The 14,069-nt window shown below is 36.5% G+C and overlaps 1 protein-coding gene across 3 annotated transcripts in view; it reads left to right on the top strand.

Annotated features, from left to right (window-relative positions):
* The first annotated feature begins 2,005 nt into the window (after positions 1-2,005).
* Positions 2,006-14,069, top strand: part of LOC139499077 (uncharacterized) — a 28,239-nt gene continuing 16,175 nt past the window's right edge. For 2 of the 3 annotated variants that reach the window (XR_011658094.1, XM_071287747.1), the window contains exons 1-4: positions 2,006-2,098; positions 2,660-2,758; positions 3,385-3,492; positions 5,981-6,058. Coding sequence is in view for 2 of the 3 variants with exons in the window: in XM_071287747.1 (XP_071143848.1) it covers positions 2,021-2,098; positions 2,660-2,758; positions 3,385-3,492; positions 5,981-6,058 (363 nt within the window). In the remaining variant the exon portion in view is untranslated. The remainder of the gene's footprint in view (positions 2,099-2,659; positions 2,759-3,384; positions 3,493-5,980; positions 6,059-14,069) is intronic. The other variant, XM_071287748.1, reaches the window with a different exon arrangement.

The following is a 14,069-nucleotide window of genomic DNA, read 5'->3' on the forward strand; positions in this document are numbered from 1 at the left end:
TTTATCAGACAAGTTTTGATGTCAGTTGTATTATTCCAGGAGTTAGGATCGACAGCATTAATGAAGGCTGCCGAGAGAGGACACCTGGAGATCTGTCGACTCCTCATTGATAGAAGATGTAAGATCGACATCACAGATGTATGTTATCTACTTAGTCTGATCACATTACTATTAATCTACACAAAATCTTCTTGTTAATTAGACAGTTTTAATGAACAAATATTTGTAATAATTATATAAAGTGGGGTCTCATTTTACTCGTATTATTATTTTGAATCAGAAAATATTACTCTTTTTTAAGTTTCTTTAAAACAATATTTTATTAAAGTGAATAATTATACTGAATCTACACTAAATCCTGTTGTTAATTAGACAATTTTAATGAACAAATATTTGTAAGAATCATATAAAGTGGGGTCTCATTTTACTTGTTTTGTTCTACTGAATCCATTGATATAATTATTTCATACATTTCTTGAATTAATTTTTTTTTTAAGATATCAGGTTTAATGGAAGTTTTGACATTTCACAACAAAACTTGTTTATTTATTGTTTATATACAATATAAATACAAGTGTGACTGGTCATTTTATTCAGTTTTGACCACTGATTCATGTGATATATATTTAGTTTATATTTATTACACAACAATGTCCAGTTTATCAGACAAGTTTTGATGTCAGTTGTATTATTCCAGGAGGGTGGAGGGACAGCATTAATGAGTGCTGCCCAGGAAGGACACCTGGAGGTCTGTCGTCTCCTCATTGATACAGGATGTAAGATCGACACCACATGGGTATGTTATCTACTTAGTCTGATCACATTACTATTAATCTACACTAAATCATGTTGTTAATTAGACAGTTTTAATGAACAAATATTTGTAATAATTATATAAAGTGGGGTCTCATTTTACTCGTATTATTGTTCTGAAGCAGAAAATATAACTTTTTTTACAAGTTTATTAAAAAAAATTTTTTTATTAGAATGAATGATTATACTGAATCTACACTAAGACAGTTTAAATGAACAAATATTTGTAATAATCATATAAAGTGGGGTCTCATTTTACTTGTTTTGTTCTACTGAATCCATTTATATAATTATTTCACACATTTCTTGAAAAAAATATTTTTTTAAGATATCAGGTTTAATGGAAGTTTTGACATTTCACAACAAAACATGTTTATTTATTGTTTATATACAATATAAATACAAGTGTGACTGGTCATTTTATTCAGTTTTGACCACTGATTCATGTGATATATATTTTGTTTATATTTATTACACAACATTGTCCAGTTTATCAGACAAGTTTTGATGTCAGTTGTATTATTCCAGGGTACAGGATTGACAGCATTAATGAAGGCTTCCGAGGGAGGACACCTGGAGATCTGTAGACTCCTCATTGATAGAGGATGTAAGATCGACATCACAACAGTATGTTATCTACTTAGTCTGATCACATTACTATTAATCTACACTAAATCATGTTGTTAATAAGACAAGTTTAATGAACAAATATTTGTAATAATTATATCAAGTGGGGTCTCATTTTACTCGTATTATTCTTCTGATTCAGAAAATATTCCTCCTTTTCATGTTTCTTTAAAAAAAAAATTTTTATTAGAATGAATGATTATACTGAATCTACACTAAATCATGTTGTTAATTAGACAGTTTTAATGAACAAATATTTGTAAGAATCATATAAAGTGGGGTCTCATTTTACTTGTCTTGTTCTACTGAATCCATTGATATAATTCTTTCACACATTTCTTGACTTTTTTTTTTTTAAAGATATGAGGTTTAATGGACGTTTTGACATTTCACAACAAAACTTGTTTATTTATTGTTTATATACAATTTAAATACAAGTGTGACTGGTCATTTTATTCAGTTTTGACCACTCATTCATGTGATATATATTTGTTTATATTTATTACACAACATTGTCCAGTTTATCAGACAAGTTTTGATGTCAGTTGTATTATTCCAGAGATATGGATGGACAGCATTAATGAGGGCTGTCAAGGGAGGACACCTGGAGATCTGTAGACTCCTCATTGATAGAGGATGTAAGATCGACATCACAAATGTATGTTATCTACTTAGTCTGATCACATTACTATTAATCTACACTAAATCATGTTGTTAATTAGACAGGTTTAATGAACAAATATTTGTAATAATTATATCAAGTGGGGTCTTATTTTACTCGTATTATTGTTCTGAATCAGAAAATATTACTCTTTTTAAGTTTCTTTAAAAAAAATATTTTATTGAAATGTATAATTATAATAAATCTACACTTATTCCTGTTGGTAATTAGACAGATTTAATAAACAAATATTTGTAAGAATCATATAAAGTGGGGTCTCATTTTACTTGTTTTGTTCTACTGAATCCATTGATATAATTATTTCACATATTTCTTGAAAAAAATATTTTTTTAAGATATCAGGTTTAATGGAAGTTTTGACATTTCACAACAAAACATGTTTATTTATTGTTTTTATATACAATATAAATACAAGTGTGACCGGTCATTTTATTCAGTTTTGACCACTGATTCATGTTATATATATTTTGTTTATATTTATTACACAACATTGTCCAGTTTATCAGACAAGTTTTGATAACAGTTGTATTATTCCAGGGTAGTGGACGGACAGCATTAATGAGTGCTGCCCAGTGGGGACACCTGGAGGTCTGTAGTCTTCTCATTGATAGAGAATGTAAGATCGACATCACAAATGTATGTTATCTACTTAGTCTGATCACATTACTAGTAATCTACACAAAATCATGTTGTTAATTAAACAGTTTTAACAAACAAATATTTGTAAGAATCATATAAAGTGGGGTCTCATTTTACTCGTATTATTGTTCTGAATCAGAAAATATTACTCTTTTCAAGTTTCTTTAAAAAAAATATTTTATTGAAATGTATAATTATACTGAATCTACACTAATTCCTGTTGGTAATCAGACAGATTTAATAAACAAATATTTGTAAGAATCATATAATGTGGGGTCTCATTTTACTTGTTTTGTTCTACTGAATCCATTAATATAATTATTTCACACATTTCTTGAAAAAAATATTTTTTTAAGATATCAGGTTTAATGGAAGTTTTGACATTTCACAACAAAACATGTTTATTGTTTGTTTATATACAATATAAATACAAGTGTGACTGGTCATTGTATTCAGTTTTGACCACTAATTCATGTGATATATATTTTGTTTATATTTATTACACAACAATGTCCAGTTTATCAGACAAGTTTTAATGTCAGTTTTAGGATATGTTGTATATTATTGATATTGATAACAAAGTATTGTCCATAATATTTACATGTTATTTGGTTATATTATAGAGAGATGGATACACAGCTTTACATCTAGCTGCTCAGGAGGGATATCTACAGACCACAAGATGTCTGGTAAAACAAGGAGGTGCCAGTCCCTCGGTTACAACACATCAGGTAATATTTTATAGTATATGCCCAGTGTTCAATTAATTTATGGATCACTTTACTGATGATGTGTAAAATCTGTTTGGTACAATGTTTGTATTGTTATAGATGTTAACCAAGCTGATACAACGCATAAGTGATATTTCTGGCAAATTTGAGTTAAGATATTATGGACCTGTCTAGATACATATAGATTCTACCACTGTCTCGAGTGTAATACGATATTTATCCACTCGAGACTGTTAAATTTTCAAATTTGAAACGCGAGGCTTCAAGCCTCGTGTTTTAAATATTTAGAATTTAACTGTCGAATGTGATTTTGACATTCTTTTTTTTTTTAGCTCACCTGGCCTAAAAGGCCAAGTGAGCTTTTCTCATCACTTGGCGTCCGTCGTCCGTCTAAAAATAGAACATAGGGGTAAAATGCAGTTTTTGGCTTATAACTCAAAAACCAAAGCATTTAGAGCAAATCTGACATGGGGTAGAATTGTTAAATAGGTGAAGATCTATCTGCCCTGAAATTTTCAGATGAATCCGATAACCCGTTGTTGGGTTGCTGCCCCTGAATTAGTAATTTTAAGAAAATTTTGCTGTTTTTGGTTATTATCTTGAATATTATTATAGATAGAGATAAACAGTAAACAGCAATAATGTTCAGCAAAGTAAGATTTACAAATAAGTCAACATGACTGAAATGGTCAGTTGACCCCTTTAGGAGTTATTGCCCTTTATAGTCAATTTTTAACCATTTTTCATAAATCTTAGTAATATTTTACAAAAATCTTCTCCTCTGAAACTACTGGGCCAAATTAATCCAAACTTGGCCACAATCATCTTTTAGATTAGTAGTTTGAAAAATGTGTCCGGTGACCGGGCCATCAAACCAAGATGGCCGCCATGGCTAAAAATAGAACATGGGGTAAAATGCAGTTTTTGGCTTATAACTCAAAACCCAAAGCATTTAGAGCAAATCTGACAGGGGTAAAATTGTTTATCAGTTCAAGATCTATCTGCCCTGAAATTTCCAGATGAATCGGACAACCCGTTGTTGGGTTGCTGGCCCTGAATTAGTAATTTTAAGGAAATTTTGCTCTTTTTGGTTATTATCTTGAATATTATTATAGATAGAGATAAACTATAAACAGCAATAATGTTCACCAAAGTAAGATTTACAAATAAGTCAACATGACTGAAATGGTCAGTTGACCCCTTTAGGATTTATTGCCCTTTATAGTCAATTTTTAACCATTTTTCGTAAATCTTAGTAATCTTTTACAAAAATCTTCTCCTCTGAAACTACTTGGCCAAATTAATCCAAACTTGGCCACAATCATCTTTTGGGTTAGTAGTTTGAAAAAATGTGTCCGGTGACCCGGCCATCCAACCAAGATGGCCGACATGGCTAAAAATAGAACATGGGGTAAAATGCAGTTTTTGGCTTATAACTCAAAACCCAAAGCATTTAGAGCAAATCTGACATGGGGTAAAATTGTTTAACAGGTCAATATTTATCTGCTCTGAAATTTTTAGATGAATCGGACAACCCGTTGTTGGGTTGCTGACCCTGAATTGTTAGTTTGAAGGAAATTTTGCTGTTTTTGGTCATTATCTTGAATATTATTATAGATAGAGATAAACTGTAAACAACAATAATGTTCAGCAAAGTGCTTTATAGTCAATTTTTAATAATTTTCATAAAATTTGTAAATGTTTACTAACATTTCCACTGAAACTAATGGGCCAAGTTCATTATAGATAGAGACAATTTTAAGCAGCAAGAATGTTCAGTAAAGTAAGATGTACAAACACATCACCATCACCAAAACACAATTTTGTCATGAATCCATCTGCTTCCTTTAATATTCACATAGACCAAGGTGAGCGACACAGGCTCTTTAGAGCCTCTAGTTTCAAAGTGCACCAACTTTTAAGTTATATCAAAATGACAAAGTGACCGAAATTAGGTGAAAACATTCCCGAATCAGAGTATGATGACATTTATTCTTGTGAACTGTGGCTATTTGAGCTAGATTGTTTGAGTTAACCTGTCAGTCTTACTCTAATACAAAGTTGAGAATAATAGTGTTATTGTAAGATTATGCATTTAATATTTGCCACTGGACATTAAGCAGCAATCAACACAAAGACACTAATTTACATGAATACTTTTTATTCCCTGCTTAACACGGAGCATACAAGTTATATCTTACCTCTTTTTCTGTCATATACGAAATTTTGGTCACTTTTTTTCTTAGCAACTCTAAGTTGCAGCTTATTGAAATATGTAACTAAGTTTATGAAGTAATAATCGGAGCTAAGGGCTCACAAAATAAATAAACTATGTATACCAGTCTGTTGTTACTGGTATGAAGTGGTGATCAGAGCTGAGGGGGTCGCATGATAAATAAAATACCACTCAGATGTTACTGGCATGAATGTACTGTAAGATAAGTGTTATAAAAGAGATCAATTGATATATATGTCTCACTGATTTCAGGGTAAAACTCCATATGATCTGGCAGCAGCAAAACTGAAGTTTGATCCAAGGTACAAAGAATTAGTGGAATACTTGCAGGTACATATGTAATCAATTCTTACTTTTAAACAGAATAACCTGAAATCAATATTTATTGATGTACCATACATAACATTAAAAGATGTGGTATGATTGCCAATGAGACAACTCTTCACAAGAGACCAAATGACACAGAAATTATCAACTATAGGTCACTGTACAACCTTCAACAATGAGCAAACCCATGCCACATTGTTAGGATATAAACATTTAAAACAACAATGTCACTTAGGGCATTCACGAATTTTTTTTCAAAATATCAAAGTGTAAAGAGTTATTACACCAAATAAATTCAAAAGGAGGACACTTAAAGCAAATATTGTTTTTTTTCATTTTTAGTCTTGTAAATTTTTCAAATTGAAAATAAACTCATACAGTTGACTTTGCTACAACGTTGAAGGTATTCTATGGACTCGCATCTAACTAAAATTATTTAAACTTTAGTGAAATAGAATTAAACTGGAGAGTTAAACAACAGCATACTGATATCAAGCCTGCCTTTAAAATATTTTTTTTTGGCTTGAGTAAAAAATACTTACCACTGTCTAATTGATAAATGGGTTTTTCTATGGGGAGTGCTGTCTACTGGGAGTAAGGGTACCCTAACCAGCATTGGTACTAAACACTGTCTACTGGGAGTAAGGGTACCCTTACCAGCATTGGTGCTAAACACTGTCTACTGGGAGTAAGGGTACCCTTACCAGCATTGGTACTAATCACTGTCTACTGGGAGTAAGGGAACCCTTACCAACATTGGTACTAAACACTGTCTACTGGGAGTAAGGGTACCCTTACCAGCATTGGTACTAATCACTGTCTACTGGGAGTAAGGGAACCCTTACCAACATTGGTACTAAACACTGTCTACTTGCAGTAAGGGTACCCTTACCAGCAGGGGTGCTAAACACTGTCTACTAGGAGTAAGGTAACCCTTACCAGCATTGGTACTAAACACTGTCTACTGGGAGTAAGGGTACTATTACCAGCATTGGTACTAAACACTGTCTACTGGGAGTAAAGGTACTCTTACCAGCATTGGTTTTAAACACTGTCTACTGGGAGTAAAGGTACTCTTACCAGCATTGGTACTAAACACTGTCTACTGGGAGTAAGGGTATCCTTACCGGCAGTGGTATCCTTACCAGCATTGCTACTAAACACTGTCTACTGGGAGTAAAGGTACTCTTACCAGCATTGGTACTAAACACTGTCTACTGGGAGTAAGGGTATCCTTACCGGCAGTGGTATCCTTACCAGCATTGCTACTAAACACTGTCTACTTGGAGTAAGAGTACTCTTACCAGCATTGGTACTAAACACTGTCTACTGGGAGTAAGGGTACCCTTACCAGCATTGGTATTAAACACTGTCTACTGGGAGAAAGGACCCTTACCAGCATTGGTACTTAACACTGTCTACTGGGAGTAAGGGTACCCTTACAATCATTGGTACTGAACATTGTCTACTGAGAATACAGGTACCCTTACCAGCATTGGTACTAAACACTGTCTACTGGGAGTAAGGGTACCCTTACAATCATTGGTACTGAACACTGTCTACTGAGAATGCGGGTACCCTTACCAGCATTGGTACTAAACACTGTCTACTGGGCGTAAGGGTATCCTTACCAGCAGGGGTGCTAAACACTGTCTACTAGGAGTAAGGTAACCTTTACCAGCATTGGTACTAAACACTGTCTACTGGGAGTAAGGGTACCCTTACCAGCAGGGGTGCTAAACACTGTCTACTAGGAGTAAGGTAACCTTTACCAGCATTGGTACTAAACACTGTCTACTGGGAGTAAGGGTACCCTTACTAGCATTGGTACTAAACACTGTCTACTAGGAGTAAGGTAACCTTTACCAGCATTGGTACTAAACACTGTCTACTTGGAGTAAGGATACTCTTACCAGCAGTGGTGCTAAACACTGTCTACTAGGAGTAAGGTAACCTTTACCAGCATTGGTACTAAACACTGTCTACTGGGAGTAAGGGTACCCTTACCAGCATTGGTACTAAACACTGTCTACTAGGATTAAGGTACACTTACCAGCATTAGTACTAAACACTGTCTACTGGGCGTAAGGGTACCCTTACCAGTATTGGTACTAAACACTGTCTACTGGGAGTAAGGGTACCCTTACCAGCATTGGTACTAATCACTGTCTACTGTAAGTAAGGGAACCCTTACCAACATTGGTACTAAACACTGTCTACTTGGAGTAAGGGTACCCTTACCAGCAGGGGTGCTAAACACTGTCTACTAGGAGTAAGGTAACCCTTACCAGCATTGGTACTAAACACTGTCTACTGGGAGTAAGGGTACTCTTACCAGCATTGGTACTAAACACTGTCTACTGGGAGTAAAGGTACTCTTACCAGCATTGGTTCTAAACACTGTCTACTGGGAGTAAGGGTATCCTTACCGGCAGTGGTATCCTTACCAGCATTGCTACTAAACACTGTCTACTTGGAGTAAGGGTACTCTTACCAGCATTGGTACTAAACACTGTCTACTGGGAGTAAGGGTACCCTCACCAGCATTGGTATTAAACACTGTCTACTGGGAGAAAGGACCCTTACCAGCATTGGTACTAAACACTGTCTACTGGGAGTAAGGGTACCCTTACAATCATTGGTACTGAACATTGTCTACTGAGAATACGGGTACCCTTACCAGCATTGGTACTAAACACTGTCTACTGGGAGTAAGGGTACCCTTACAATCATTGGTACTGAACACTGTCTACTGAGAATACGGGTACCCTTACCAGCATTGGTACTAAACACTGTCTACTGGGCGTAAGGGTACCCTTACCAGCAGGGGTGCTAAACACTGTCTACTAGGAGTAAGGTAACCTTTACCAGCATTGGTACTAAACACTGTCTACTGGGAGTAAGGGTACCCTTACCAGCAGGGGTGCTAAACACTGTCTACTAGGAGTAAGGTAACCTTTACCAGCATTGGTACTAAACACTGTCTACTGGGAGTAAGGATACTCTTACCAGCAGTGGTACTAAACACTGTCTACTAGGAGTAAGGTAACCTTTACCAGCATTGGTACTAAACACTGTCTACTGGGCGTAGGGGTACCCTTACCAGTATTGGTACTAAACACTGTCTACTAGGAGTAAGGGTTCTCCTACCAGGATTGGTTCTAAACACTGACTACTGGGAGTAAGGGAACCCTTTCCAACATTGGAACTAAATACTGTCTACTTGGAGTAAGGGTACCCTTACCAGCAGGGGTGCTAAACACTATCTACTAGGAGTAAGATAACCCTTACCAGAATTGGTACTAAACACTGTCTACTGGGGGGAAGGGTACCCTTACCAGCATTGGTACTAAACACTGTCTACTGGGAGTAAGGGTACCCTTACCAGCAGGGGTGCTAAACACTATCTACTAGGAGTAAGGTAACCCTTACCAGCATTGGTACTTTACACTGTCTACTTGGCATAAAGGTACTCTTACCAGCAGTGGTACTAAACACTGTCTACTGGGAGTAAGGATCATCTTACAAGCAGTTGTACTAAACAGTCTACTGGGAATAAGGGTACCCTTACCAGCATTGGTACAAAACACTGTCTACTGGGAGTAAGTGTACCCTTACCAGCATTGGTGCTAAACACTGTCTACTAGGAGTAAGGTACCCTTACCAGCATTGGTACTAAACACTGTCTACTGGGCGTAAGGGTATCCTTACCAGCAGGGGTGCTAAACACTGTCTACTAGGAGTAAGGTAACCTTTACCAGCATTGGTACTAAACACTGTCTACTGGGAGTAAGGGTACCCTTACCAGCAGGGGTGCTAAACACTGTCTACTAGGAGTAAGGTAACCTTTACCAGCATTGGTACTAAACACTGTCTACTGGGAGTAAGGGTACCCTTACTAGCATTGGTACTAAACACTGTCTACTAGGAGTAAGGTAACCTTTACCAGCATTGGTACTAAACACTGTCTACTTGGAGTAAGGATACTCTTACCAGCAGTGGTACTAAACACTGTTTACTAGGAGTAAGGTAACCTTTACCAGCATTGGTACTAAACACTGTCTACTGGGAGTAAGGGTACCCTTACCAGCATTGGTACTAAACACTGTCTACTAGGATTAAGGTACACTTACCAGCATTAGTACTAAACACTGTCTACTGGGCGTAAGGGTACCCTTACCAGTATTGGTACTAAACACTGTCTACTGGGAGTAAGGGTACCCTTACCAGCATTGGTACTAATCACTGTCTACTGTAAGTAAGGGAACCCTTACCAACATTGGTACTAAACACTGTCTACTTGGAGTAAGGGTACCCTTACCAGCAGGGGTGCTAAACACTGTCTACTAGGAGTAAGGTAACCCTTACCAGCATTGGTACTAAACACTGTCTACTGGGAGTAAGGGTACTCTTACCAGCATTGGTACTAAACACTGTCTACTGGGAGTAAAGGTACTCTTACCAGCATTGGTTCTAAACACTGTCTACTGGGAGTAAGGGTATCCTTACCGGCAGTGGTATCCTTACCAGCATTGCTACTAAACACTGTCTACTTGGAGTAAGGGTACTCTTACCAGCATTGGTACTAAACACTGTCTACTGGGAGTAAGGGTACCCTCACCAGCATTGGTATTAAACACTGTCTACTGGGAGAAAGGACCCTTACCAGCATTGGTACTAAACACTGTCTACTGGGAGTAAGGGTACCCTTACAATCATTGGTACTGAACATTGTCTACTGAGAATACGGGTACCCTTACCAGCATTGGTACTAAACACTGTCTACTGGGAGTAAGGGTACCCTTACAATCATTGGTACTGAACACTGTCTACTGAGAATACGGGTACCCTTACCAGCATTGGTACTAAACACTGTCTTCTGGGCGTAAGGGTACCCTTACCAGCAGGGGTGCTAAACACTGTCTACTAGGAGTAAGGTAACCTTTACCAGCATTGGTACTAAACACTGTCTACTGGGAGTAAGGGTACCCTTACCAGCAGGGGTGCTAAACACTGTCTACTAGGAGTAAGGTAACCTTTACCAGCATTGGTACTAAACACTGTCTACTGGGAGTAAGGATACTCTTACCAGCAGTGGTACTAAACACTGTCTACTAGGAGTAAGGTAACCTTTACCAGCATTGGTACTAAACACTGTCTACTGGGCGTAGGGGTACCCTTACCAGTATTGGTACTAAACACTGTCTACTAGGAGTAAGGGTTCTCCTACCAGGATTGGTTCTAAACACTGACTACTGGGAGTAAGGGAACCCTTTCCAACATTGGTACTAAATACTGTCTACTTGGAGTAAGGGTACCCTTACCAGCAGGGGTGCTAAACACTATCTACTAGGAGTAAGATAACCCTTACCAGAATTGGTACTAAACACTGCCTACTGGGGGGAAGGGTACCCTTACCAGCATTGGTACTAAACACTGTCTACTGGGAGTAAGGGTACCCTTACCAGCAGGGGTGCTAAACACTATCTACTAGGAGTAAGGTAACCCTTACCAGCATTGGTACTTTACACTGTCTACTTGGCATAAAGGTACTCTTACCAGCAGTGGTACTAAACACTGTCTACTGGGAGTAAGGATCATCTTACCAGCAGTTGTACTAAACAGTCTACTGGGAATAAGGGTACCCTTACCAGCATTGGTACAAAACACTGTCTACTGGGAGTAAGGGTACCCTTACCAGCATTGGTGCTAATCACTGTCTACTGTAAGTAAGGGAACCCTTACCAGCATTAGTACTAAACACTGTCTACTGGGCGTAAGGGTATCCTTACCAGCAGTGGTACTAAACACTGTCTACTGGGAGTAAGGATCATCTTACCAGCAGTTGTACTAAACAGTCTACTGGGAATAAGGGTACCCTTACCAGCATTGGTACAAAACACTGTCTACTGGGAGTAAGGGTACCCTTACCAGCATTGGTGCTAATCACTGTCTACTGTAAGTAAGGGAACCCTTACCAGCATTAGTACTAAACACTGTCTACTTGGAGTAAGAGTGCCCTTACAAGCAGGGGTGCTAAACACTGTCTACTAGGAGTAAGGTAACCTTTACCAGCATTGGTACTAAACACTGTCTACTAGGAGTAAGGTAACCCTTTCCAGCATTGGTACTAAACACTGTTTACTGGGAGTAAAGGTACCCTTACCAGCATTGGTACCAGGGTTTCCCCTGGGTGAATTATTTTTTTCGCCACCTCTTTCGCCAAAACAATATATTTTGCGCCACTATATTATTTTTTTCGCCAAGTAACACAAATATATTTTTCTTTTAAAATTTCCCCCCCCCCCTCCAAAACAAGAAGTGGTTTTTACAACAAAACAAAACATTTTACCACTTGAAATTTATCCCTCGTGTAAGGTGTAGTCATTACATTGAAGTGTTACTGTCATGCCAACCTAACCTTTTGAATACATTTCTTTCATAACGACAGTTTTCTTTTCTTGACCATCGTTAGTAAGTAAGTAAAACTATGCATGAAACATGTGTGTCACTGAAATGACAATTACTCGTAGTAACTGAAATCTAATTCAAAGTCAAAAACAATTGATCAATAAATCATATTATCCCAGACTTAAGTATTAATCAGTACACATAAAACGGATCTAATGTTAAGTAGTCATAACAGTGAAAACAATATCACCTTGTGCAAAATATCTTTATCTGAGAAGATCTATAGCACTCATTATATGGATTTTCCAATTATTAGCAGTTTGAACAAAGTTTGGAATTACATGTCAAATTTTTCTAAAATATATAATTTTGTTTGAAAGAGTTGTCAGAAATTAATATATCTTGGAAAAAGTGCATACTTTTAACAATTACATGTACATTATCTACACCATTGTGTACGATGTATGAAATAGTAGCGCACATATAACTGGTTTTGTATTTGTGTATTTTGTTTGTACCTCTTTGATACATAATACTCTTTGGTCAATTTTGGGATAAATAAAATGCAGTACATATATTGTTATTTTTTGGAAAATGACGCAGTCATTGTTCCATTACTGCCGACCTGAACTTCATTACATTTCTCTGCCTACCGCGCTTGGTTTCGTATTTACTATTTTCCATACAAACTGGAATCTGCTTGTGTTATGGATCATTATGCATGATCATTGTGTAGTTATCAGCCAGGAACCAGTTTACACTCGGTTTCATATTTACTAACTGGTTTCTGCTTGTATTCCATTACACTCGAACAAAGTGTTGTAGTTTGACGGGAACCAGTTTAGAATTTGTAAACTACAAAACGTAATCGGTTATTGTTCATTCCGTTTTGGTGTTTCATACCGACTTAAATGGTTTGAATAAGCTTAAGACCCTTCAAACATTAATGTGATAGGTATATTAAAGACTGTTTTACAAAAGAATGGAACTGTTTTACTTTCAAAGTCGTACTATAGTGATATCTGTCATGTACGGATTTCCACTCTCACCGGTTATTTTCTTCTTTTACACGTGCTTTTGAAACTTCCTGTTTAAACATCGCAAGTTTCAAAATTGTTATTTGAGTGAATTAAACTTATTTTTACAATCATGAAGCAGAGGAATTGAAACGTACAAGTCAAGTCGGCACCTGGTTAAATTGGCATATAGTCAAATCGGCACCTGGTTAAATTGGCATATAGTCAAATCGGCACCTATTTGACGTCAATTCGGCATCCAATAATATTTGTAATAATATTTTCTATTCAATTAATTAATAACTGTTACCAAGTACATAGTGAATATGTTGTTGTGTATTTAGGTAAACAAGGAAACCAAAGTGAATATGTTGTTGTGTATAAAGGTAAACAACGAAGCCCTTACCCAACTGTTGGTTTAACAATTAGACAATTATTAAAATAAAATGGAAAACTATGAGTCCTTTTCAATAAATCAAACTTTCATGCCAAATAATTAGCAAATTTAAGGTGTTTTTTTTTCAGTAAAGTTTAAACAGCATTAAACCAACAATCCTGTAAAATGCTCAACTGGTTAAAATAAAGCA

Source organism: Mytilus edulis, chromosome 12 (genome assembly GCF_963676685.1).
Source record: "Mytilus edulis chromosome 12, xbMytEdul2.2, whole genome shotgun sequence".
Classification (NCBI taxonomy): Eukaryota; Metazoa; Mollusca; class Bivalvia; order Mytilida; family Mytilidae; genus Mytilus; species Mytilus edulis.